The following is a 27,284-nucleotide window of genomic DNA, read 5'->3' as shown; positions in this document are numbered from 1 at the left end:
AGATGGAGGGGGGAAAACACGGGGCACAGTGTTTTCCACTGTGTGTGAACACATTGTGCCACTGCAGTGAAGCCTTGCTGCTGTGCAGCACAAGGTTCCACGGTTTCATCTGGTCTGGAGGCCTTGCAGAGACACAGAGCAGCTGAGGAAGGGTTCAGCCTGGGAGAAGGGCTTTTGTGCACCAGAACAGATGGTGTTTTCCTCACGTCTGGGATTGTGCTCTTGCCTTCTGGCAAGGGGGCAGGGGAGGTAGAAACACCAGCATGGAAAGAGGTGAGCTTGAATGAATGAAGCAATAGCCATCTGAGCCTAGGCAGGGCAGGTGTTTATTTAAAGGCAGCTCTCAGAGATATTTATCTGCCCTTCCCGACAGACGTTCCTGTCACCTCCACTCCGGTCACCGCGTCCTACCACGGCTGCATGACTCTCAAGCTGAGCAACACGGCACTGGACTTAGATGAGGCTCTCTACAAGCACAGTGACATCACCTCACATTCCTGTCCTCCAGTCCAGGAGGGTCAGTAGGTACCACTGCAATGCGAAAGTTTTATACTCAGAAACTTTCAGTGCTTTTCTTTTTTTAAAAGATATAAATTATTCAGATCTACCGCACTGCGTGTATAGTTTCTCTTAAACACTGAAGTTACGTAGAAGCTACTGATCCTTATGTCAAATTGATTATTGAAATACTCTTTGCTTTGAGGTTTAAAGGTTGTAATATATTTGTAAATAGTTCAGAAGACTAATATTAAATAAGTCAAAACAGAATGTACTGAAAGTGAATACTATCTTTAGACTGTAAGAGACAGTTTCATCTGTAATGTGGGAAACCTGGTAATATATGAGTGTGGACTGGAAGAAAAATAAGAATTCTGTATTATTTTTTATTACCGAACATTGCTTTCTGATTTGCAAAATACGAGAGAATAAAATATTTACATACAAGTTTTTAATTTACCTGTACTGAGATTATTCTGTATTCTGGTATTTGGAGACAGTGACTCAGACTGTGCCTGATCTGGAGGTTACACTGGGGGAGGGTGGGGGAGAGGGGAAGGGCTCGTTTTGGTTTTGGTTTTTTTGGGGGTTTTTTTGGGTTTTTTTGTTGGTTTTTTTTGTTTGTTTGTTTTTTGGGGGTTTTTGTTTGTTTGTTTGTTTTTTGGTTTGGTTTGGTTTTGTGGGGGTTTTTTTGGTTGTTGTTTTTTGGTTTGGTTTTTTGAGGTTAAGGGTTGGGGGTTTATATGCCTTCATCAGTATTTCATATCTTCTCAGCTGCAGAGCAAATGGTGGCTGCTGTTCTTATTTCTGGAGTTTCTCTTTCTGGTACCACAGAAAAAAACTCAGTTGTGACCTTTAGAAAAACTCTTGGTCAACAGAAAATGGAAAATGAAGTTGGGTCAGCAGGAAACATTTAGAAGAAAAGACTCAAGAAGTTGAAAGCCATACAGCTTTTGTGTCAATAGCTGTTGGAGTAAATGATGAGGTGTTGAGAGTTGGGGAATATTATCTGGTGATGACATATTTTTGCTGCTGCATTTTTAGGTTGGCTCATTCACTGTGAGCAGTGGGAGCAGAGAGGCTTGAGCTGTGAGAGTTAGCCAGGCTGAACTGCATGAGGTGAGAATATCTGTGGGGGTTTATGCAGGAAAGGTTTTAGAGCAATAAAGTGTGTTCAGCTTTTCAGCTATCCTTCTGAACTTGCGATGGGCTTTGCCTAGCCTTTCATGAGTCGCTTAAGTCTTGTTTTATTTGGTCCTCTCTTGCATCAAAATAATAAACTGAGTAATCTTGGTATATGCTGTGGCGCAAAATCCAAGTATTAGGTGGCTAAAGCTACACCATCCTTCAGAGGATTAGCATGAAAAAGGCTACACCATCCTTCAGAGGATTAGCAAATACAAGCTCTTTTATAAATTATTCTTGGTCAGTCATGTTATGTTTTTCCTAAGCAGATAAGGAGATAACACATTAGTCTAATAATCTTCATGTGTGGCAACATCTGCGACCAAACTGTGAAGATACAGCTGTCCCAGTGGAAAGAGGCAAGAAGGGGAAGACTATTCCAAGCACATTTTCTAGCAAGGATCCCTGCTTTATTTAGCAGAGAAGAGGAAGGTACTCTTTTAGCCATTAGACATGACATCATAGCTTCTTATCATAAGTAAAACAATCAGCAGTAATGCAGCAGGGCAGAAAAGAACAGAACTTTATCACTTTGAACCAACCTACTCATTTATACTTGGAGAAGGACCTACTGTCAGCTCTGACCAGACACAAAATTTGAAAGGAAATTTCCCGCTAGACAGTAATAACTTACTGACAGACTGTCATACCTAGGAGTAGTTTATGGTTTTGGTTTTTTTTAGTTAAGCAAGGGAAACCACCTTGTTCCTGAAAGTGCTTTATGTTACTGCTGATGACTCTGGATCAATTTGTGATCCATTCTGGGGCTGTAGTTTGGGTTTTGGCTGGAAACAATGTTGATAACTCTAGGATGTTTTAGCTGTTGCTCAGCTGGGCTTGCAAAGTGTAAAGAGCTTCTCTATTTCACACCCACCAGTGAGGGGGCTGGGGGGGCACGAGGAGTTGGGAGGGGGCACAGCTGGGACAGCTGATCCCAAGTGACCAGAGGCATGCCCCACACCATATGGCCTCATAATCAGCACATAAAGCTGGGGGACAAAAGGGGGAGGGGAGGGACACTTAGAGTGATGGTCTTTGTCTTCCCAAGTCACTGTTTTCCATGTGACGTTGCCCAGCTTTCCTGGAGATGTCTGAATACCTGCCTGCTCACGGGAAATGGTGGGTGAATTCCTTGTTCTGCTTTGCTGGTGTGTGTGGCTCTTGTTTTACCTATGAAACTCTATCTCAGCCCATGAGTTTTCTCACTTTTACCCCTCTGATTCTCTCCCCAGTCCCAGCAAGGGAGAATGAGTGAGTGGCTGGCTGGGGCTGGGCTGCTGGCTGGGGTTCCACCACAAAAATCTCCCATCTTTGAGACTTGGAATAACTCCACTGAAAAAAATTACAGATTTGGAAGACCCCTATTTTTATACCAAGACGATGAAACAAACCCTGCTTTACTTTGGTGTTTTGTTTTTTTTTTTTTTCAAATGAAACAATCTAGCAAAATAGTTTCATGTCTGGTATTTTGGTAAAATCCCTGTGGTGGTTCCGAAAAAACTACCATGTGGCATAAATGAATCACAAACATGTCTGACTTTTGTGTTAATGTAAGTGCCACTATTTATGTGGCCAGAATTATTCTGGGTCCTGGAAACGTGAATCCTGTGGTATGTTATGGTACTCTGCAGTTCCATACTAAATGTCACGTGTACAAGAGCATTTTATTCTCTAATTCAGAGCAGAAATTGCTCCCAAACTTTGCATATGTGTGCATGTATGTGTAGATATTTTGTATAGACCAAAATGCACCCTGACTCAAAATGTGGTTTAGAAGAGAAACTTTGAATTTCTCAGTCTGGAGAATGACAGAAGAGGTGAGGGGCAAGGCAGGGGTGGAGTGTAAAGATGATTTTTTTAATACCCTACCGCTGTACCACACTGGAGAAAGGTTTGGAAGAAGAGGTAGCTGCAATAAGCATTCCTTCATTCCTTCTCAGTCATTGCTTCAACCCAAGAGAAACATTGATTTCATCCTTGTTGAGTTAGTCTAGGTGTTCAGCCTAAAGGGATCAAGTCTGTTCTGGACTTTGAGTCCTCAAAATGAACCCTGATGGTTCCCCTGGTAGTATTCATAGCAGGTAAAAATAAGTAAATGTGTAGCTTCACTTATTTCATAGTCAGAATGACTGTGCTTTTCACAGCCTGTATTTGCACAAGAACTAAGCATTTGGGATGCATTAAATTAATGTTTAAAACAAAACAAATGGTCTCTTTTCTGACTTCTGTTTTTGTCAGCCATATTCGTATAACTCACCTTGTCAACAATACACATAAGGCACCTCATCACTGGCCTAAAACTTTGCATCTCAGAAAAACCTTAATTGAACAAAAGGTGGCTTTCATGGTCTATGTAAATTAATCTCTTCTTATGTGTATCAGTCCTGGCTCAGCTTTTAATACATAGAGGTAAAACACACGAATTAACTGATATTTTTTGCAAGTTGCAAAGTATTATGCAAAAGGATGATCCCTCTTTTTTCCATTTTAAGCAGGTCTGATGGTGTCTCTTCCTTTCAAAGGAAACTGTCAAGTAAACTGGTTTTGTTTATTTAGTTTTTTTTAATATCTTCATAATACAGAGCAGCTGCTTAAAATGTTAATGAGAAATACCTTCCATTTCCTGTTTTACTCTTTGGCATTTCAGGAAATTTCTAGAGCTTCACTGCTGTCTAGACTGTAAGATCTATGGAGCAAGAAGCACCAACACCCTTCCTGCAGGAGCAAAATGCAGAGAAGGGATGCAGTATTTAGATGAGTTTTCATGCTGTTTGTAAGTACCCCTGTCCCAAAATCCAGCAGGTGTGTGCCAAAGGAAACCCAGATAATGTGGTGCATGGTGAGGAGGCAGGGTGCAGACAACAGGGACATGGCTTTTTTCCTGTCAGTGGCACTGCCAAAGGTATTGTTGCTTAGCCTTTGGGGAAAATAAATACATTAAAAAAGGAATTGGGCCCCTTCATTCCTTTCATCCTTTCATTCACTCTGTTTCAGTAATTGTGAAATACCTGCATTAGGTCTTGGATTAACTTAAAAACAAATAAGAGGCATTTAACCTAAAATGATTTGGCTTGTGGTGCTCTTTTGACTAGAAAGGAATTAATTTGAACATTAAAGTGTAACCTAAAATACATGTCTGGAAATGGTATTTTTAGTGCATTAACATGACATTTTATTATGAAGACTAGACTGGCACAAAGTTCAGCTAAAACAGTCCAAATAGACTTAGCCTTTCTATCTGAAACTTGAAAAGGGAACTGATTTGGTAGTGTACGTCTTCCTCTGTTCTTTTGTTTTCCTTTCCTTCCAAATATACACAGCCTTAGGATAGTATAAATATACACAGTGAACTTTATTGTAAAATAATTGCCACACTTTATTGGTACAACACGTTCACCAGAAGAGTTATTAAACTACAAGCAAACAAACTCTTGCTACTCAAAATTATTGACTCTGGGAGCTCCCAGCTACCCACTCAGACAACACAGGCTAAAACCCCTCAATACTGGTTCATGAAAGCAGAACATATATCTGGAGTGTTTTCTTCATTTTTCCTCTTGAAGAAAATCTGTTCTGCAGTGGACTGGGTGGGAAACATCTCATGCTTACAGTAGCCAGAAATTTCTGCTACATCTGACTGCAGGCACACTGAGTGGTGGCGTGCCTGCCCTCACAGCTCCAGGGCTCTGCCCTGCTCACAGGGAGATGTGGGTAAGAGCAGAGTGGCAGTAACACTCTGTGCTGGGCTCCTTTGGGAAGTCTAGTGCCTGCACTGCACAGTTTCCAGAGGTTTCTTTAAAACAAAATAAAAGCCTACCAGCTACTAAAATAATTTCTTTGTTCTATGGTGCATATGGTGGAGGCTTTTCTCCAGGCAAGCAGTAAGTTGGTGTGTAGAGGGCTGGAGCATTTGGGGGAAGACCGTAGCTGGAGCTGGACTGGGATGGAGGCTGAGTTTCTTCTGATAAAGAAATGTCAGTAGATGATGTTCCTGGAAAATTGCTGGCAGGCTGTATCAGACAAGGAAAAATAACTTCTTCAGTAAAGGATTACAACCCCACTGCAGCTTTATGTTGTTTGCCATGTGTTACATAATAAGCCCCACAATTAAATTTCTCATGCATTGCAGCACAACATTAACTTCAGTTCTAAAGCACCTGCTTAAGTGTAGCAATGATGGTGTCTAGTGAAACAAGAGATTCCATCTGTAAGCCAAGTCATTTTTGATAGACATTGTGCAGACAGCTAGGCAATACAGCAGAACAGGAATTTCTGCAGGAAAAGCTGCTTGGCTTCCTGGGTGAGGCACAGCACCTGACTGACTGATTAGGTTACGTGTAGCTGCTCCTTTCCAGGCCTCACTGTGAAATTTAAATTACCTCAGATGTAATTAATCTCAATTATAATACTTGCATAATTATTTGCCAAATGCAGATCCTCGTAAGAGAAAATTTTACAGGTGTCTCCCTCTTTGGCAGTCAGCTATGATGGGGATTTGCCTGAAAAAGGCACAATAAATAAATAGAGCTTGGGAAGTAGCCCATTTTCAGGAACAAGCAGGGCTGGTTAAAACAAGAATGCATGCAGGGAATAATATTCTGGATAAAATCCTACTACTGCTTTAAATCAAGTTTTGTCACTGATTTCAAGAGGGTGAGGATTTTATTCCTTCTCTCATATGCCAGCATGTGCCAGTCTATAGCCTTCAGCTGAAGACTTGGGCTCAGCTCCCCTCAGGTTCAGACTTTTAAGTGAACTTAAAAGTGCCTGAAATTTAAAAACAAGATAAAGTAATCATGGATCTTTTTTCAAGGAAAATGAAAAATCTGGGCAAGTGATATTCCCTGCTGCTAAAAAAAATTACTAGCCACAATCTAGAAGGCCAGGGCAGGCCCTTAGACAATGGCATCTCAGGGCTGTCCAGGGCTGGCAGACCCCATGCCAAGGTCCTCCTCCTTGGGGCTCCATGTGAGCAAGGGCTGCTGCCCTGGGTCAGACCCTCCTGGCAAGGAGAAAGTTGTGCTGCATTTGTACCACATGGTGACTTGGCGAGTGAGAATGGGGACATCCCAACAGGAAGGCTCATTTTATGCCCTTTAACTCTCTGAGGCAGTGCAGGTACACTGACAGACCTGCTAGATACATCACCTCCAAACTTAGGTGTTGTGGTTTTGGGTTGGCTTGGGGTTTTGTTTATTTCGGAGTTGTTGCTTCCCTCCCCTCTCAATCTGCAGCCACTGCTTCCATCTGTTTGCCTGGAATTGTTTCTGCAGTGAGTTCTTCTCTAGCAGGAATAACTGGCAAAACCCATAACTGCTGTCATCACCACCAGTCCCTGCCCAGCTAATCAGGACCATTACCTGCCCAGCTGGCTGGCCTGGTACCAAGACTAGTTGTGGCTGAACTGTACCAGTAAGGGATGTATTATTTTGTTGGCACATGTCACAGTAAACAGAAGAAATGCTCGTTGCATCCTTTCAAAATGCACTCCTGCTATCACCATTTCTTTTTGCTATTTTATTTTATAGATTATTTTATATTTATATTTATAGATTTATTTTATAGACTTTGCCTCTCTGGCAAGCATTATTCAGTGAGATACTGGATTCAGGACCGGGAATGAATGTCATATATCTTTAACCTGAGATAATTCACAGGTGATTCTAAAGGGTAGATGAGCTCAGTCAAGGTCTTCTGCTCTGTGGACAGCTAAAACTTAAATTCAGTTTCCCACATCTAAGTGTGCAGCTCGTTTGGGATGCCATGGGCTATCCCAAATGTCTCTCCGTGTGACCCGGGGACAATGGGACCTGAACCCTCTCAGAGTAGCAGCAGGGGACATGTGGGTACTTAATCTCATTATCAGGCAGTACTAGATCCCTACATGCCAACAGCCCATGTTCAGCCAGATGAGTCCCAGACCCCGACTGGGATTAAGGACTACAACCATCTGAGCAGGGCTTGTGAGGGTCTGAATCCAGCAGCTTGAAGCACTTAGATGGAACATGAAGACCTTGGTCCTCCAGCCCCATGGATTCAGCCCACAGTTCTCAAGCAATGGAAGCAGATGACAGTTAAGGTTCTGGCTGATCCTAATCATTCCTGCTTCCATCATTCACAAATTGTACCTTTGAATAAGTTTATTATTATTTTCTAAAATTCCTTACTGATGCAGAAATTACTTCTGTCCAAACTGCAACATAATGAGTTCATACATACAGGGAGGTGGCTTGCTTTGACTTTTTCCTTCAGGAATAGAGTTAAGTTTTCCCATAGTTTCTTAGTAACCATCCCAGTGGATTCCACTGTTTCTTACTAACCTCTCCTGACTTGGGGACAGCTGGTGGTGTCTGCCTCTGAATGTTGTGAAAGTGAAGGAAGATAAATGAACACACTTATTTGAAAAAGTAGAAATCTAAGAAAGTAATGGTGTTTATTTTGGAGTGAAGATAAGAATTTGAGGTAAATGCAATGTACTTCTGTTTCTCAGTGGACACAGGACTGAACAGTCACTATGGATCCTCATGACTACTGACATGAAACTTTTTAGCTTAATTTCATGTGTTTTTATGCCTTTCTCTCTCTACTCTTGGATACGCTTGCCTCATGAGCAGGTGAGAGTCCAAAGGACAACCAGAGAAATCCTGGGGTCTGAGAACAGACCTGAAAACTAGGCACAGACTAAGTCATCCCACAGGCAAATCTGGGAGCTGGGATCCTCTGCAGAGAACCTGCCTCTGCAGAGTTTGTGCTGAGTAGCAGCCAATGCCTTTCTGCTGGTGTGAGAAGGTGTGTGCCTGTACTGTACCTGAAGAGGCAGCGGGTAGGACGGATAGGTAGAAATTGTTGCTGCAGAAGGACAGAACCCAGCGTAGGTCAGGATCTGCTGGGCAGGATTGTACAGGATCTGAGGAGGAGGTGCAGCACTGAAGGCAATTTGGGACAGAGGAACCTGTTGAGCACACAAGACAACAATTTATCAGTCCAGTGTAGAGGGGGCTGGAGCAGGAGCTGCTCCTAACCAAGCAACAAGACAATTTAACAACTTTCTATTTTCCAACACAATACCAGTAGTACAAAAAACCAGCAGACAGAATGAGAGGAGGGTGTATCCGGAATGAATTTTCTGAGTAAAAATACACAGCTATTTTAATCTTCTTCCCTTGGAAAAAGGCTGCTGGTGCTTCCCTAGCAACAGCTACAGAAGCGCTGGCAGGACTCCAGATCCGAGACACCCTGAAGTGCACAGCCTACAGCTTTGGCTGCCTCTTCTTATTCATCCAGCACCAAACACCAAGTCCTTCACCATTTGCTGCAGACTCCTTCCAATGGCAACAATCTGATGCCCTCAAGTCTTTTTTCTCTGCTTTCCTACACAGATTTACCTAGGTCTCCCTTTCCAGACCAGTTGCTCCTCTTTCACAGCTCACTCTCACTGGGGAAATGGAGTTCACTGCTGGCTCTCCAGCATCACTCACAATGTGCTTATCTCATTCCTACTGCAGAAAATCCTTCTCTCATGGCTGTATTGGCATGTCTTTTAATTACAAGGCAAAATGAAGTTTGAATGAAGAAGACCCAGCTCACATTAAACCAGCTAAAAAATCTTGGTCGGGAAGAAAGATCAAAAGCTGAATGTGAAAGAGGGTTTGTGTTAAACCCTAAAACCCTGTGCCCTGTGCTATATAACAATTTGTGAAGGACAGCAGAGCAACAGAGCTCTGTGAAATATTTCCATGAGATAAATCCAGTGGTTTCTTTTATTTCCTTTGTTTTTGTTAGCAGATTCCTCCACATGAGAGCATGGAATTTTCACTGAAATAATAAAATATGGTAGTTGCCAGACAAATACTGAAAGCAGCAGCCAGGATTTTTTTTTTCACTTCCTTTCAAATTTATCAGTGGGAGATATAAACTACTGCACCCTCTGGAGACACTGTGAGATCTCTCTGTGATTGAAAAAGAAGTATATTAATTGTGTTTGTACATGGAAAACATCACCTAGGTCACTCATGTACCACATTAGGTTACTGAAAAATCTAGGCTTTAGTTTCCTGGGGAAATTTGGCATTTCAGGAGCTGGTATGGAAAAGGCTGGGATCAAAACAGAGAGCTTATTTCATGGGAGAAGGCAAGTCTCTTATCTTCAAGGCACCCTCCTCAAAACTCTCTCATCTGCAAGGTACTCACCTTTCTACCTGCCCTGCTGAGTGGATATGGTGAGGAGAGATGAAAAGACACTGCCTCAGGAGCAGGGAGGAGCAGGTAACCTGCTGGCTTCAGACCCAAAGGTTTGGGGCCAGTGCATAGTGCCCTTCCTCCCTCAGAGGAGGGACAAAATCAGATCCCTCTGACATCAATGAGTCAAGAAACTTTACCCACAGATGTGAAATATAGGTGCCTGTTCTGCATCTGTCACCAAATTTCTGGTGTGGGTCTCTTTGGGTGCTGCTGTGTGACCCCCTTTGGCTTCTTCTCTTAAGAACCTCTCTCAGTCCTCTCACATTCCATCCACCCACAGAGCAATGCTCTCTAATTGCTAAGGATGAACATCTCAACAGTCCTAGAAGACAAATTTGGGGAATCATCCATGCCACACCCACTAATTCAAAGCACCTTATTATCATTCTATCTGGTCTCAGCCCAGGGCCAGCCACAATTTGTGGTTTCTGAAGCTGGTTGGATGCTTTTATCAAGTATTCCAGTAATTCTTCTGTGTTAAATTACTCACCTAAAATACACGGGTGGGTTGAGACATTCTAAAATGCACCAACACCCAAGTCAAAGAGATAAGGAGCTATGAACTAGCCAGGGTGTGCTAACAGTGCCAGCTCACTGGCCTCACACAGACCTGCCAGAGCATTTATGTCTGAGCTCCAGCTTCTTTTCACATCACCTGTAGTTGCCTGAGTGCTAAGACATAAACCCATGGCAAGTAGCTCAGTAATTAGGGGCTCATTTTGCTTTCCTTTTTAGAGCAGGGTGAAGGAAGAGGAGAGGGGATAAAGCAATGCTGTTTAATCTGTTCAGATTCCTTTAAGGACTGCAAGAAGACTAAAACAAATTTTAAAATGCATCCCCTTCCTACCCCCCCATTCTCCCCTCAGGACTATCAGTAGTTCAGATTAATGCAGCCCTAAACTTAGGGCAGGCAGATTCCTTGGCAAGGTGTGTCAGAAAAACATCCAGAAGTCATCAAATGAACACCAGGACAGGGAAGAGGGTTTCTAGATTAACTCCTCATCAGCAAGTGAAATTTTCCATGTAATTCTTTACCTGCAACTTTTGTAAGAAGTAATCACAGTATGTTATCATTTTGGGTACCTCAACTACATCTCTTGATGTAATATCTTGATCTGGTTTTTTGTTAGAGGTGACTTTAACGTAACTGCCTCCATGTCCTATATCCATATAAGCATGATGTAGATCTTAAAAGGAAATCAGGGGAGCGTGCCAGGATCTGCAGGGAATTTGTCACAAGAAAGAAAAGCTGAAAAAACTAAAACAACACTTTTTTCTCTGTCCAGGAAATATGATGGGTTTAAAGGAAAGGGCACTGTTTTGCAAACTCTCTCCTTTGTAACATGGTTTGGCTGCCAGCATTCCCCAGAGATAAACATGATGTTTTTTGTTTGACTAGTCAGCCTGGCCTTGTGTTTTCTGGAAGTCAATCCCAAAGCAATGCTGTGAGGCATTTCAGGGGGCTTTGCAGTTCTCCCTGCAAAATGGCAGTGAGCATTTATGTGAGAAGTTGACATCTTAAAGCAATGTAAATGGTTCTCTGACATACTTTAAAGGGTGGGGTTTTGTTTCTCTTTTTCTTTCTGTCCCATGCTCCTTTCTTTTCCTCTTCTACTTGATGTTTTCTTGGCCCCTGTCTTCCCCCAAGACTTACTCCTTTTGTAAGGAAAGGGAGCAGCAGATTAGCAAATTATTTCTGGTACTAACTCAAAAGAACCCTGAAAAAGCACAGGCAGGAGCAAGGAGCAGCCATTGCATTTTGGATTGCTGCTTTAGTAAGACTTTCACAAGCATAGCTGAGGTGACTGACACAAACTCATCTTTCCCTGAACTATGACATCCTTTTCCTGCTCCCACTCAGTGAGACATTGAACAGCTTATTCAGATGAGGCTTTTAGCTGGAGCCCTGACAGACTCACTCCAGCTAAGCCTGGGGTCAAGCTGCACATCCCCTGCTGCTGTGATTTCCCTCTGTGGTTTTATGCCACCCAGAGGACCCAGACCATGACCCAGGCTCTGCCTCCCAGCAAGGGAATGTGCCAGATCACGGAGACTGCAGTTCTCCCAGGAACATCTCCTTGGCTTGATGCTCCTCACGAGCAGTGCAGTGATGGCCCTGCAAAGCACAGAGCTGTACCAAAGCATCAGCCCAAATCTCATGTAAGCTCAGGTTTGAGCAAGACAGGTTAGGTGCACTCAGGCTGGCTCTCTGCATGCTTCCCACAGCTGCACTCACACCCATCTGCCAGACAGGAGAAAACACGTAGGGGTACTAAGCTGCAGTGCTCTCCCAAAAACTTGCTGTAGATGAGAGCTGCCTTCACTCCACATGCAAGCTGCTCTTCCCCTCATTTCATGGTTGTTTCTGTTCCCCTTCTGCCCCTCTCACAGGGAGGGGGATGAATTAAGATGGGAAAACCGCTTCTACTCCCTTTGGGCAGCTGCAACCCTTCAGTGGCTGGCTGCAATGTGTTACCAATTCCTTGCAGGAGTACCCTGCATAAAGGAGAGCTCAGCTGCACATTTCTTACATGCTGGACAGAGGAATATTTCCAGGAAACATTGCAACTCTTAACAAAGGTGAATTTCAAACAATTCATATGGTCCTGCTCTACTTTAAACATGGTTTTAAGCACCCAACACATTGTAGATAGCCTGGGCATGCTTCTTAAGGAACACTGGGGGGTCAGAGCTGTCAGCCCTGATGGCCTCGAGTCTGAATGGGTCTTTTGCTCCGACTGGTGCCAGTTCTGAGCAGCCCTCTCCTGCCAGTCTGCTCCCCCTCCTGTCCTGATGTACATCTCAGCTATCTCTCTCGCCTTCTCTTTCCTGCTCCCTTTCTCTTTTTTTTTCATTTTACCCATCTTTCTATTCAGTTTTCTTCTTTGCAACAGTGACCAGACACATCATGGATCTAAGATGACCCATGCTGCTATCACACCTCCCTTTGGTTGCTGCATTTCACCTCCATCTCCGTGCCTCTGCCCATTGAGTTCTGCTGCTCTCCTGAGAGCCTAGTAAATCATGAGCCCCTGGTCTGCTCTTTGGGCACTGCTTTAGCAAACAGGGCCACTGACAGTGATGATCCCAGGAACAGCAACTTCACCCTTTAACGTGTCCATAAGTCCAGTCAAATGAGGGACTTTACTGGAGAATCCCTCTCACAGCACAGTCTCTTCTGAATGCTGTGGTGCACATCAACACAACACGGTGGTGTGGCACAGGGAGTAGTTAGCAGGTGGCATTCCTTGCTGAAACAAAAGAGGATGTTGAAGTGTCCCAAGCGCACAACTGTTTAAATAAAAATTTAACCGGTATTTCAGAATTCATCCCCATTCTTAGGAAAAAGAACTACACAAGGCTGAGCAGTCACACGTAGGACTTGACATTTACATGTTAGCTACAAACTAGCATCATCAGACTGCGTGCAGACCCACATTAGTGGCCACTCATATCAGTGATAAATTAGAAGGGAAAAAAATATGCCACTAAGTGAATTGCCAGCATTTGTTGTGGTATTTTTCTTCCATTCATGTATTTGACCAGGCTTGACCCACTTAGCTGTGAACAGCTGGCAACAGCTTTGCCTAAAGATATAAATCCATGAGAGAGTCTGAATCGATGACTCAAAACATTCCCCCACTGGCTGAGACCCCAAGGGGCTCAGCTGAGCTGGAGGAGGTGAACTTTTGGGTGTGTAATGGCTAAACCTCTGATCTGACAAGGCACAGGGTGAATGATGGGCAGTGAGATAGGAGCTAGATCCTGTGGAGATTGATTGTTCCCATTGTCATGATAATTTGTGCTCTCTAGCACAAACCACTGGGCTGTGTGGGGTTCCCCTCCTCCTCCCCAGGGAATTCAGGACATTTACCTGTGGCCTCAGCGTCTTTATCTCTACTGATGGGACATAACTGAGTCAACTGCTGTTAGGATGGGCAGCTATGCTGTTTTAGAAAGTGCCAAGGATTCCCAAAGCATCCCATAATTCACATTATTATGTTAAGCTCCCCACCTAGTGGGAGGTACCTGAGCATTCCCACCTGAACCAGAGTGAATATAGACCCACTAGATGCTGTGCTCTGGGGATTTCTCTCCACCACCAGACAGATGTGGTCAGTGACCACCGCTTTGACCAAGACTGAGCAGCAACCAAGTCTTTTCTTTTGTGGGTGGTGAGATCCTCACACTCCTGTCCTCTTTCTCTCTCTCTCTCTTCCTTCCTCCTTGTGTTTGTCCTTGGGTGGTATGGTTGCACTTTCATATTGCAATGTGTTAATCTTATATTACTGTAGATAATAACCACCAAAATGTCTCCATAGCTGTTTTCCTATTTGCTACCAAATTTTGGTGTGTAATAAACCTTACATTGTTTATTTAAAAGCAGTGACATTTAGTGTTGTTTCATTCTAATCTTCTCCAAGGGAGCTATTAACAAGAAGCTGGGTTACACTCTTGGTACCTTCTGTGGTGGCTCATAACATCCCAGACTCCCACAACACCCAGGAAACACATTTAAAGCATCTCCTTTGTACATTTATACTTCCTTGGTCTTAACTAATTTGATAATGGCAACAAGCAGAAAGCCCTCACATAAGGCAAAAGACTGTGAGCCTTACCATGTCTTTAAATGCCCCAAGAATGGCTGCTGTGATAATCCCCAGGAACAAGCCGATGATGTTGAGGACTGTGGAGGACCACAACAGTCTGTACAGGTGGAGCACATCCTGACAGCTGCTCACACCAAGAAATTCATAGTAGCTGGAGGACTGGTCTGAACTGAAAGAGAAGGCAGACAATGTCACTGCCGTGGGAATGGTTTCACACACAATAAGAGCACTACAGCATCTCACTCCTTCCTGCTGGCTTTCCTCTTTGACAAAGTAGTACACCCATGCTCCCACCAAAAACTGCTCAGAAGAACTGGAGAAAGCCCTGCTGAAAAACTGGCTCTTCTAAGGCCAGCATCAAATGTAATCCAACTAATACCAACCCTAGTTTGGTTAGTGGTGATGGTTCCCAGCATGGACCCCTGTTTAATTTTTGTTCAGAGTCTCTAAACAGAGACATAATCTTGGTATATGGAGGCTGCCCTTTCCATTTAGCTACCAGATAAAGCTTGCTTAGCTTCGCTTTTTTTTCCCAGCTCACCTAGAAATCTGCTGGCATCTCAAAAGCTGGAGAAGGCAAGCTGCTTAAGCATCAATTCAGCTACAGGAAGGGAGATATGCCAGCTAGCTACATTTGTTTATGGTGTCTGTGGTTCCAAATTAATGCAGCACAGTACAGTATAAAGATGTCTTTACACTCGGGTTTGTACTATCCAGACATCTTTGTTCATATTTCTACACCACATTGGTTATTGTAAATCAGGCATGTGGTGAAGTTACACCTCACTGTCTTGCCAAAAGCCAGAAATATCCTACTGCAAAATTTGAAACCACAGGTTCCTGCAGTTCTTTCCAGTACCTGCCCTAATTTCAGCCCACTAATGAGCTCCTAGGGCAGCTATTTGAATTGGAAAGATTTTTTAAATGCCAAGCCTGTTTTTCCACTGTTAGGAAATTGCCAAATTGCCATCAGATTATGGTGGAAACCAGAAGTGGGTAGTTTGTGTTCACTCTTCTGTTCCCCCATCCCCAGTGCATGGGCCAGCATGTGCATGTGTGGTTAGGGAAAGCTCTGCAGAGCAGTCCACAACATTTCTGGGAAGAACCAAGCCAGTGGTTGGTTCTGGAAACATCTAATTGGTGGCTTCAGGTCATGGTTCTGGCACTGAAGAACCACTACTGTTGAGATCACCTGGGCCCTGCCATAAGCCCATCTTAACTAAATGAACCTACAGCTTCAGCTGCCATGAGGCTGAGGAAATTGGATTTACAATCCTGCCTTCATATCAGTCCATTCTAGGCTGACAACAAATCACTTTGTGGGCCTGTGCCTCCTCCTACTTTTCTCTAGCCATCCTGTGAACTGGAATTGCCAAGTCTCCAGAGCAGCATGATTGCTTATTTACCCTGGATTTGTCCATGCCAGTGCCATAAGATCTTGCTGTCCACTGTAGAATGTTGACAATAGCAGAACACACACATTTAATATATCATTGAATAACATCACACCAGTGAACAGTCCCAAGTGTTTCAAACAAACTCAATGTCTTAGAAAAATAGCACTGAGGATCTCCATATGAAAGGGAAATAGGCCTGATCTCTCCTTGTAGTTACTTCATACTTTAAGCAACAGTTTCAGTCACTTTTTTTGACAACTCCAGATACTTTCACCCTTTTAACAGCCCTGTTCTTTTCTGTGTTGAGTTGAGCTGTTTAGTTCAGTGTTAACATGCAGGCATTAGCCTGTGTACCACAGAGGTAGCATTCTCACATACTGCATTGCAAATATAATGTTCCATCACCTGGCTGTCATAAAAAAGATACCAAAGTTCAGCAGTGTCTACCTTTCCCAAGACTCTACATAGGATTTTAATTCATTTCATAGACCTTCATTCACTTTGTGTCTCCCATTTGCATAAATCACTTCCCTCTAGTCCCAAATGTTCTTTTACTTCCCTAGTTGAGATATCATCTTGCTAAAAGCTACTTTTTCATGCAGAAGCCTTGTGTTAAACTCAATTGTTGCCACCTTGTTTCCTTATGCCTAAAATGTTTATGTCTGGCATCATACAAGCCAAGTCCTACAGAGGACTGGGGTTATTCAGGGCTGCTAGCATGTGAAGAGGAGGCAAAACCAAAATAAAATAGGTGTAGGAAGGAAGGAAGATGAGAAATACAGAGGGGAAAAGAAGGAAAAGTGACTGTGGCTGAACTGTAGAGGGTTGCAGAGGTTGCTTGAGAGTGCATGGCAAAATGATACACAAGGGCAGGTAGAGATAAGACAAGGGAGAATGGTTTTAAACAAAACCAGGGAAGATTTAGATATTAGGAAGAAATTTCTCAGTGTGAGGGTGGTGAGACACTGGAACAGATGGCCCAGAGAAGTTGTGAATGTCCCATTAGTGGAAGTGTTCAAGGCCAGATGGGATGAGGCTCTGAGCAGCCTGGACCAGTGGAAGGTATCCCAGCCCATGGCAGGGGAGTTGGAACCAGATGGTCTTGAAGGTCCCTTCCAACCCAAACCATTCTGTTATTTAATGACAGTGACATGTGCAAAGGGTGAGCCAAGCAGAAGATTCAGTAAATCTAATGGGAAAAATGCATTGCCAGACCAACAGTATATCTGAACAGGGATGTAACTGAGTGATCAGTTTTGATCACACAGCAAAAAACTTATGGACATATTCAAAGAAAAAGAAACTGAAATAATCCCAACACTAATGAACAACTCCTGACATACTTTGTGCTGGCATCAGGACTTCAGTTGCAGAGGAACTGGATTTCTCAGCACACAAGCTCCCTGTGTTACTTCTTCAGGCCCTACCAGTTACAAGTAAGGACAACCAACCAAGAATTTTTCAGAGGCCACAGAATGCACACAGGTACTTACTTCTCACAGTTGTAGAGATCACAGCAATAGCATGTGTTACTCTTCACTTTCAGCTGGCACTTGCTGTTTAAGGTATGACATGTAACCTGCCAAAAAAACAGAAACTTACTTTTATGCTCAATGTTTCAGGGTTGTGTGAATCATCCTACTGTACTGACCACAAAAAAAAAAAAAAAAAAAACCCAACCAAACAAACAAAAAACAAAAACAAAACAAAAAAACCCACCAAAACCATAAAAAACCCAAACAAACAATAACAACAACCAACTACTACAACATTGCCATGTTGTATTACTTGTGCAGAAAGATCCTGAGATTCCAAAATTCATGACTGGAAGCCAGAAGGTCATCCCTGAGCTCACAGGAGCCTGAGACTGAGGGAATTTTCACTATGGAGCCCAGAGCTCCCAGGACCAGCCTGCAGCCAGGGCTGCCAGAGTTTTCAAGCACTTTGCTGCTGCATGGCCTGGTGCTATTCTGCTGAGACCCAGAGTGTGCAGCCAGGGGACTCAGATCTCTGCAGCTGTGACAAGCTGACTGTGGGTCTGGAGAGATACACTACAGCAAACACTGGAGTGAGTAAGAGAACCAGTCTGTTATAGTGGGGAAATGGCAAGGGAGCCAATTTATCTGAACAGCTTCCAATAAATGGGAGCTCTCCCCTTTCAGTGAAACCTTCCTGAAGAAGGAAGTAATTATGAACAACAGCAAGAATAATCTTCAAATCCACAAACAGAATAATTCGGAAAAGATCCAAGCACTCCAGCAAATAAGTCCCATTTATTGCAAGCTCTTGAATTCAAAACTGAAAAGGTTTATTTATGTGAGGAGGAATTGCAGGGATGGACAGATGTTAGAACAATAAAGGCAGGCACACGTAAGCCACTCTCCATCCATACACAAAATCATTTTAATGACTCCTTAAGTATGGTAAGCATTAATCACTTGTATTTGGCACTACAGACCAATTTAAATACTTTATATATAAGGTTTTTGTTTTGTTTTTTTTTTCCCTGAGAGTTTTAGCTTATTGACTTTGAAATCCAGGAGAGCTGTCAGGTTTTAAAAGCTAGCAGTCAGAAAATACATTCTTTCTACAGCTTTTATTTGATAGAAAAAAAATCTCTGTAACCACTGAGAACTATTTTGTTCACAAAATGCAATTAAAATATATTACTGAATGGAAAACTCTTCATAATGAAAAAGTAGAAGGAGCACGTTTAGGAATACATGCCTGCTTTTGATAAGTTTATCAGACAGCTCTGACTTAGCCACGAATGTGTTACTCTATGGAATAGTGTCCACAAGAGATGTTAAACTAGATGTTTCTAAGTTCCTAAGTCCTGGATCTGTGTATCCTTTTAGTTTGAAAACTGTCACTGTTGATAAGCCTATACTCCTCACATGCTTATTCCCAGAAAAAAGGGAAAGCCTTAAGCACACACATTCAGCAACAGAGCAAGTTCATCTCACAACTGGTCTCCAACTTGCCACACTTGTCCTTAGCAGGATTTGAGCAAGAAGTGGAAGATGGGTGACAAAACGAATGTTAGAAGAAGATTTAAATGATTCCTTGGGATTGCTTTGTTGCTCAGGACAAGGCTGTACCTGTGGTTAGTGTCTCATACAAACCAGCTCTTCTATCCCAAAATGATAGGTTATAAAAGGACAGTCTCAGTCTATGTTGCAATCTGGAAATGGAGCTCACAGTTTGAGCTCATCCATTTGGATGAGACACATCCCACTTGTCACAAGGACATCTCACCCTGAGACAGGACCTTGTTTCACCACCATTGCTCTGCAGAAGAGGAGCACTTACTGACTGACAGCTTAAGCAAGGCAGTGACTGAACCATCCCACATGGCTACTTCTCAAAGCAGGTTGAAAACCAATCTGGAGCACAGCCTGGAGCAAATCCCTCAGCCATTTTGTGGGATACCCTATACTTTTGCATTCAGTGGATCTTCAGACTTTGGTTTTGACCTCCTGTATGCAGTGAAAATGGCCCAGGACCCACAGAATTAAAACAACCCTTTCCCATTACACATGCATGATTGGGATGAGAGGGCTTTATAAGATGGAATGGGCTGCAAAGAAGTGGTTTGTTCTGATGCATGGTTTGTTCTGATTTATGGTTTGTTCTGATGCATGGTTTGTTCTGATACATGGTTTGGGGACCACTTCTGATAGGAAATAAAAGTCGTTTTCCCTCTCCAAGCAATAATAAAGTCAGCCTGCCTATTTTAATGGAGAAGGCTAGAAGTACAAAACAGGGAGATCAGCATGACCTTAAACATGTTTTTGGCTGCTTCTACACTACCAGACACATATTATTGGCCAAGGAAGTTACTGTAGTTATCTATTTTTATCACTGCATTTTTAAAACATGCATAGCACAAGACACTCCTTTTTAGGAGAACAGTGAATAAACCAAAATAAACAAATTAGTGTGTGGTGTGAGCAAGGGTGGTGGAAACAGGCCGTTTGTGGGTGTTCTGCATGTCAAGACCTATTATTTCATTTCAGTGACCAGACACACAGCTTTTTCATGTCCTGGACATTTGTTTGTGATTTATTCTCTCCTCAACACCAATTGAAGATATGTTCTTCTGTAATGGTAATTGCCAGTAAATCAAATTCTTTCTGCTTTGAGCAAAGAGAACTGAAACAGGCAGACCAAATGAGCTAGAGATGATTTACAGGTGAGAGATGTCAATCAAAAGGAAACTCGCAGTCAGTAAACAATCTGCTTTCCTAGTTAAGTGTTTGCCTGGCATGCAGAGCATGCCCCCTGCTCACTACCTCGCAACCTTTGGAAAAGCAAAAGCTAAGTATAAATGCTATGAATTCTTAACTCTGAGTTAGTATACACTGACTCTAAATCAGTGAACAACCAGACAAGAATGTTATTAGAAACTACCTACGCTTCTAAAAGATATGGGGTTTGGTTTTTTTCCAGAATAGAGGAAAGAGCTCTGGGTGGCCCAAGTTTAGACATTCCCAGAACCAGCAGAGCTGTGGAAAACCATCTGGCCAGAAGCCTGAAGCTGGGGTCACCTGCAAGGAATTGTGGTCAGTGGGACGCCAACCACATTCTCATTACAGGAATCAGAAGCATTTCTCAGGCCATGTCTGAGTCTGAGTGTGCATGCACACTTTGAAGAGGAAGGAGTAAATCTTACAGGAAAGGGTGTTGTCACACTTAAGAAGTTTGTCTGGGTCGGTCTTTTACATGAGATCAGTGAAATATTTTTGCCATACATTTTCTGGAATCAGCAGCAGAATGCCCTAGCAGCAAGACTTAAGGAGCTGCTTAACCTGGCAGTATACTTTGCTAAGCTTTCTAGAAATATTAGTGGTACCATTCCCCATACACCTTTTGTTAGCCACAGCAGGAACGGTGATGAAAAACTAAAAGTTATACCACTGTTTAGCTGTTCTCCATTTTGCTTTTATATTCACTCCCACCAATTTACCTCAGTAATAAAATAGGAAAAGAAACTAAATCTGGACTTCTCAGGAAGCTGGCCATTTGGATATGGGCACTTTCTTGACCATGTTAATGTCATTGAGATAATAAAAATGCTGCATTCAAATACTAATGTTTTTTTACCTCTGCTGGATAAATCCAGAGATCTGAAGTCTTCTGGATGATACAAATGGATTAATTTAGATATTTCCTATTCCATTTGGAGTCTACAAAAGCCTTCTTAGAGGAAGATGCCAATGTGACAAACACATTCCAGACAGTTATTCTATAGCATGGATGGACTAGGAATCATTCCAACCCCAGAGTAAAATACTGGATACAAACACTGATGATGACTCAAAACTGCACTGACTGGTGATTTTAAATCGTCAGAAGCTTGGACAAGCAGGCAGTCACTTGAGGGAGAAAAACAATGGCATTTCTATCTACCCATGATCTACATGCATGAACATGCTCTCAAACATCTCCCTTGCTCCTCCCCAGCACAGCAGAAATGAACACATGATGAGGTGAGTTTGTTTACCTCAGTCTGGTAGGCATCATACAGGAATCCTATTCCACTTGAATAAAACTGGCATCTTTTGTTATACAGAGGTCGGGGTTCCTGTAAAAAGAAAAACAGCCAAAAAAGTGATTGGTTTGGAGGAAGTGGAAGGCGCTATGTCCCATGTCCCCGTGCAGACGCTTACAGCTCTGTGGAGCTGAAGCAATTGCACCACTTGGGTAAAAGGCCCACACCTCCTGTGCTGACTTTCCTTTTGGAATGGCTCTCCTCAGGGTTTCATTTTCCATCCTCACTCCACCACTAAGCTATGAGAGTATCATCTATTTTTCTCTAAAAGACATCACCTCTGGCATTTAACCACTTGACGTCATCTAACCACGCTCAACGTCAAATATTACTGCTCTGACAATGGTCCAGTCATTCTTTTTTTCTGGTACAGTTTCTTACCTAAGAACCAAGATTAATTCTGCAGGTTGTTTTCAAGATATGGGACTTCCTTTTTAAAGAATTTCAACAATGTCCATGAAAACAAAGTAACATAGATAATAGTTTGAGTAATCCACTTATAAAACACACCTCAAACCCCAGAAGTAAAAAAAAAAGAATAATGAAGAAATTAAGGCATAAAGAGAAAGCAATTTACATTGTTTGGTTTTGCCTTATTTTCCATTATGCTATTGCAAAAGATGCATTCACTGCTCATATTTCATATTTTGCTTGTAACAGTTCCCACAAACTGATATAAAGGAAGAACAAAATTAAATATCCTTGGCCAGATGGAAAATGTGTTCTTCTGACCTTGGCAAACAGCCACTTTGCAGCCTGGAGGGTGCATACCTCAGTCAGTTTCAGGACTAGACCATATTTATTTTGGGAGGATTTGACAACTTGAGTCCTCTGTGATCCAATATCTATCCCAAAGCAGTGTTGGAATTCCTTATGTTTGAAAAAAACCACCTTTTTCAACTTTCCTTCACTTATCTAGTCCTGGTCTGTGCCTTCAAAGGTGTGAAGAGCTGGGAGCGTGTGTCAGTCTGTTGGAAGGTAGGAGGGCTCTGCAGAGAGACCAGGAATGTTTGGATGGATGGGCAGAGTCCAATAGGATGAAGTTTAACAAGTCCCAGTGCTGAGTCCTGCATTTTGGTCACAAACCCCCTGCAGTGTTACAGGGATGCTGTGACTGGGCAGTGCCCAGGCAGAAAGGGACCTGGGGGTGCTGGTGACAGCAGCTGAACATGAGCCAGCAGTGTGGCCTGGTGGCCAAGAAGGCCAAGGGCATCCTGGCCTGGATCAGGAACAGTGTGGCCAGCAGGAGCAGGGAGGTCACCCTCCTTCCGCTGTACTTGGCACTGGTGAGGCCACACCTTGAGTGCTGTGTCCAGCTCTGGCCCCTCAGTTTGGGAAGGACCTTGAGACACTCGAGTACATCCAGAGGAGGCAACGAGGCTGGTGAGGGGTTGGGAACACAAACCCTGTGAGGAACGGCTGAGGGAGCTGGGGGTGTTTAGCCTGGAGAAAAGGAGACTCAGGGGTGACCTTATCACTCCCTGCAACTCCCTGAAAGGTGGCTGTGCTCAGGTGGGGGTTGGTGTCTTTCTCCAGGCAGCAGCTGACAGAATGAGAGGACACAGCCTTAAGCTGCACCAAGGGAAATATAGGTTAGGTATTAGGAAAAAGTATTTTATGGAAAAAGTGATAAAGTTCTGGAATGGTCTGCCCAAGAAGGTGGTGGAGTCACCATCCCTGGATGTGTTTAAAAAAAGACTGGATGTGGCACTCAGTGCCATGATTTAATTGAGGTGTTGGGGCATGGGTTGGACTGATGATCTTGAAGGTCTCTTCCAACCTCATGATTCTGTGATTCTGTGGAAGCACTCAAGTGCTCATTGATCCTCAGTAAGTCAGTCAGACCAGATCCAAGACAGAAGATGCAAACCCACTATCTGCCATCCCCTCTTTCCATGCCAACTTACAAGCAAAAGACTATTTAAGTTGTTAGCAGAAATCTTCACTGATTAACTTATACTGCATTTTAAAGCTTTAAAATCCATCCAGGAATAACCCAGATTTTGCACAAAGATCTGCACTACTTCAGCTCGCAAGCAGAGTAGTCTTTGCTTGTTGGATAATGAAGTGTGAACCATATAAATCTGCTGATCCAAAATACATAATTAGTTAAAATGCAGAGCTAGGCAGGAATGCAGAGAGATCAATGGATAAAGCTCCTCCATCAGCTTGTTTGCCTTTCTGACTACTCCAGCAAACTTAAGCAAGTTTGGACACCAGCTCTCCAGGGTTTAGAGAAAGGTTAGCTTCCTGCATCCAAAAATATTTATTTATACTACACAAGCGTAAGGAAAAAAGCTTCAGTAACTCTTCTTCTCTAGAGGAAAAGCAAATACCACACGAACAGCATGCCATGTCTTGAACTAGGTCAACATTCTTCCACAGCCCTGGGAAAGCATTAGCCTTTAACCATGACTTCCAGGGACAGATCTGGTTGGGAGGTCTAAGAGGATTGCAGTTCCTCTGCCAGAACAAGGAGGTGACAAGGAGAGGAGCTCTGCTGGACTTCATAGTTACAAACAAGGAAGGATTGCTCAGGGATGTGAATGTCAAGGGCAGCCTTTTCCCTAATGTTATGAAATCTGGAGAGGATGAAGCACGATTCCCACTCTGGACTTGAAGAAAGGAGACTTTGGCTTATTCAGTGATTTGTTTGGAAGAATCATATGGGATACCATCCTGGAAAGCAATGAAGCCCAGGAAAGTGAGTTGATATTCAAAGTTCATCTCCTCCAAAATGAGAAACAGTTCATCCTCTCTAACAGGAAATCAAGCAAAGGCAGCATGAGGCCTGTGTGGATAAACAAGGAGTTCCAGATGTATCTTGGGCATGAAAAGGAAGTCTACAAGAAGTGCAATAAAGGACAAATCACCAGGAAGGAAAATAGAAAAATTATATGAGAATGCATGAATGGGGTATAGGAAAGCCAAAGCTCTCTTGGAATTCAGTCCAGCAAGGGTTGCAAAGGGCAGGAAGAAGAGCTTCTATTGGGTGTATTAGCAGCAAAAGGGAAATCAGGAAAATATGTGCACATTACTGAATAAGGCAAACAACATAGTACAAAGACATGGTAAAGATCAAAGTATTCAGTGCCTTCTTTGCCTTGGTCCACAGTGGAGACCAATGGAAAAAATTGGCATAAGAAAGAATTACCCTTGCTAAAGGGGGATCAGTTTAGAGAACCTTTAAGCAGACTGGAGATACATCCTGTCTTCAAGGATGACAAGAAAGACATACACCCTGATGGGAAGGGATGGAGCAAATAATCTTGGAAACTATTTCCAAACATCTCAAGGACATGAAGGCAATTTGGAGTAGTCAGCACGGATTTACAAAGGGAGAGTCATGTCTGACCCACCTGTTGACCTTCTACAAGAATGTGACTAGCTTGGTGGATGAGTGGAGCTTCTTACTCACTTGCTTCTGGATCTTTATCTTCGCTAATTCCTCTGGCAGTCTCTCATTCTCACAGAAAAGGTGATGAAATAAGGGCTAATTAACTGGAGAGTGAGGTGGACTGAAAGCTGGCAGAACTGCTGAGGTCATAGTGCTGGGAGCACTGACATGAAGTCCAGCTGGAGGTGATTTGATAGTTGTCTACCCCAGGGGTCAATGCTAGGACAATATTGTGTAGCACCTCAATTACTGAACTGGGTGATGGGTAGAGTGCTAGCTGGCAGAGGATACAAAACTGGGATGAGTAGCTGAAACACCACAGGACAGTGTCATTATTCAGAGACCTGGGCTGGAGAAATGGCCCACAGGAACCTCAACAAGTACAGTACAGGGAAATGTCAAATCCTGCACCTGGGGAGGAATAATCCCATGCACCAGAAAAGAGTGGGGCCTGGCTGTCTGGAGAGCAGCTTTACAGAGGGTCCTGGTGGGTAGCAAGTTAAACATGAGCCAGCAATGTATCCTTGTGGCAAGAAAAGCCAGCAGTATTCATGACTGCATTACAAAGAGCACCACCAGCAGGCTCAGGAAGGTGATCCTTCCTCTTTAACACTGGTGAGACACATCTGGGTAAAGTGGGTAAAGTGCTGGGCTCCCCAGTATGATAGAGACCACAGACATGGTCTGTGAATTAACAGAGTGGAGTATCTGTCACAAGAGAAGCAGAGTTGGGACTGTTCAGCCTAGGCAAGAGAAAGTTCCCATGTACCTTATCAATATGGATCAATACTTGATGGGAAGTGAAGAAGATGGAGCCACATTTCTCTCAGTAATGTCCCGAAAAATGACAAGATGCAGTGGGCACAAACTGAAATATGGGAAATTCCATTTAAACATAGGAAGAAACCTTTTTTATTCTGTGGGTGATTAAACACTAGAACGAGTTTCCCAGAGTGGTTGTGGAGTCTCCATCCTTGGAGATACTCAAACTGGACACAGTTCTGAGCCACCTTGGCTAGCTGACACTGCTCTAAGCACAGGTGGTTGGATTAGAAATCTCCAGAGGTTCTGCCCAGTCTCAGCAACTCTGATTCTGTGAAGAGGGTCAGAGTCTATGTCAGGCTATGAGCAGACTAACAAGTTTTCTTGAAGTATCATAGATTATGAGTTTAGGACCTGGAGACAGATGCTCCCTGGCCTTACCTTTGGGTCATTCACATCTTACTGCAGGTTGCTGATGAGTGACAGCACCACATCATACTGTGAGGCTGAGTGTGACCCTGAATGCTAAGATACTCCCCTCAAACACCTCTATATATTCTTAAAGGCAGTGAGAGAGCTGTCTAATCTCCCTCCATCAAGTACAGGAAGATCCTCACTTTGGCCCTGATCTCTTGGCTTACACAGTTTTTCTACCTCTTACACTTTCTTCCTCTTAAAAAAGAAATTGGTCCTTTTATTGGTTTGGTCTTCAATGGAGAAGACAAGCACGCTTTTCATCCAAGTGTGCTTGTGACTGGAGGCAGCACTGTTCTCTGGGGAAAGAGGTGATTGATTAATCCATACTATTATGGCTTGATATTGCTGTGCAGCAAAAGGTCAGAGCTGTGGCTTGGAAGTGACCACAGTGAATAGAGTTATTACATTTTATTGCACAATCATGGCAAACAAATACCTTCCTTCATGCACCTAATTTTGAACAGCAAGCCTGCTGCACCAGTACAGACAGTCTTCTGCATTCGGTCCATTCTCTAAATGCATCCCCATGTGAAATGAAATAAATTAGTGATGATCAAGTGTGCAAAAATAACAAAAATTAGATAACATTGGCCTTGTCCAGACACCTAAAGAATTTAACACCTAAAGCACACAGCTTTTAAGTAAAGGTACCCTGGGGATGCGAAAATGTTGCATTGGTAAAAGCTTCCATTTTCGTGCTACAGAGGTGCTGTGGTCTGTCTGTCTGTCTGCTAAGGTGTTTATATGAATAAGGCACCACATAGATATTAAAAAGTGCTTAAAAGTTATCCAACAGTATGTAACACCACATAAGCACCCACTGGACTTTATAGCAGTGTCTCTTACCAAAGGCAATTGAGACATACTTTAAAGCTATAAAAGTTTTCCTGACAGACTGGTCTTAAAATACTTCACATTGCTCACAACAGATTGTGTATGAATATAGTATATACCTACAGTCCTTGATTCTACTGCTCATAGCAATAGTGGTTGAGACAGAGCTACTTTTAAATACTATAAATGTGTGTGTATGTATACATATACATTTCTATTAAGAGTAACTCTAAAGTATATAGCAACAATATTCTTTTAACTAATTTAGTATCACTTGATACCAAGAACTTCCTCAACCACTATTACTGAGACAGAGCTGTGCAATATCT

At 42.9% G+C, this 27,284-nt stretch overlaps 2 protein-coding genes across 2 annotated transcripts in view; one reads left to right on the top strand and one right to left on the bottom strand.

Moving 5' to 3' along the window:
* GAS6 (growth arrest specific 6) overlaps window positions 1-945 on the top strand; it is a 41,883-nt gene extending 40,938 nt beyond the window's left edge. The window contains exon 15 of the mRNA XM_039714344.1: window positions 374-945. Coding sequence (XP_039570278.1) covers window positions 374-525 — 152 coding nt within the window. The 3' untranslated portion in view covers window positions 526-945. The remainder of the gene's footprint in view (window positions 1-373) is intronic.
* Window positions 946-5,041: 4,096 nt separating this feature from the next.
* The window catches only part of TMEM255B (transmembrane protein 255B), a 67,771-nt gene continuing 45,528 nt past the window's right edge, over window positions 5,042-27,284 (bottom strand). The window contains exons 5-9 of the mRNA XM_039714419.1: window positions 21,438-21,518; window positions 17,425-17,510; window positions 14,544-14,703; window positions 8,492-8,635; window positions 5,042-5,693 (exon numbers count right to left, since the gene is read on the bottom strand). Of these exons, the coding sequence (XP_039570353.1) occupies window positions 5,526-5,693; window positions 8,492-8,635; window positions 14,544-14,703; window positions 17,425-17,510; window positions 21,438-21,518 (639 nt within the window). The 3' untranslated portion in view covers window positions 5,042-5,525. The remainder of the gene's footprint in view (window positions 5,694-8,491; window positions 8,636-14,543; window positions 14,704-17,424; window positions 17,511-21,437; window positions 21,519-27,284) is intronic.

The sequence above is a fragment of the Passer montanus genome, unplaced genomic scaffold (assembly GCF_014805655.1).
Source record: "Passer montanus isolate IOZ18808 unplaced genomic scaffold, ASM1480565v1 scaffold3, whole genome shotgun sequence".
Lineage (NCBI taxonomy): Eukaryota > Metazoa > Chordata > Aves > Passeriformes > Passeridae > Passer > Passer montanus.
The sequence above is the reverse complement of the archived record's forward strand: the minus strand, read 5'-3'. Positions and strand labels throughout refer to the sequence as shown.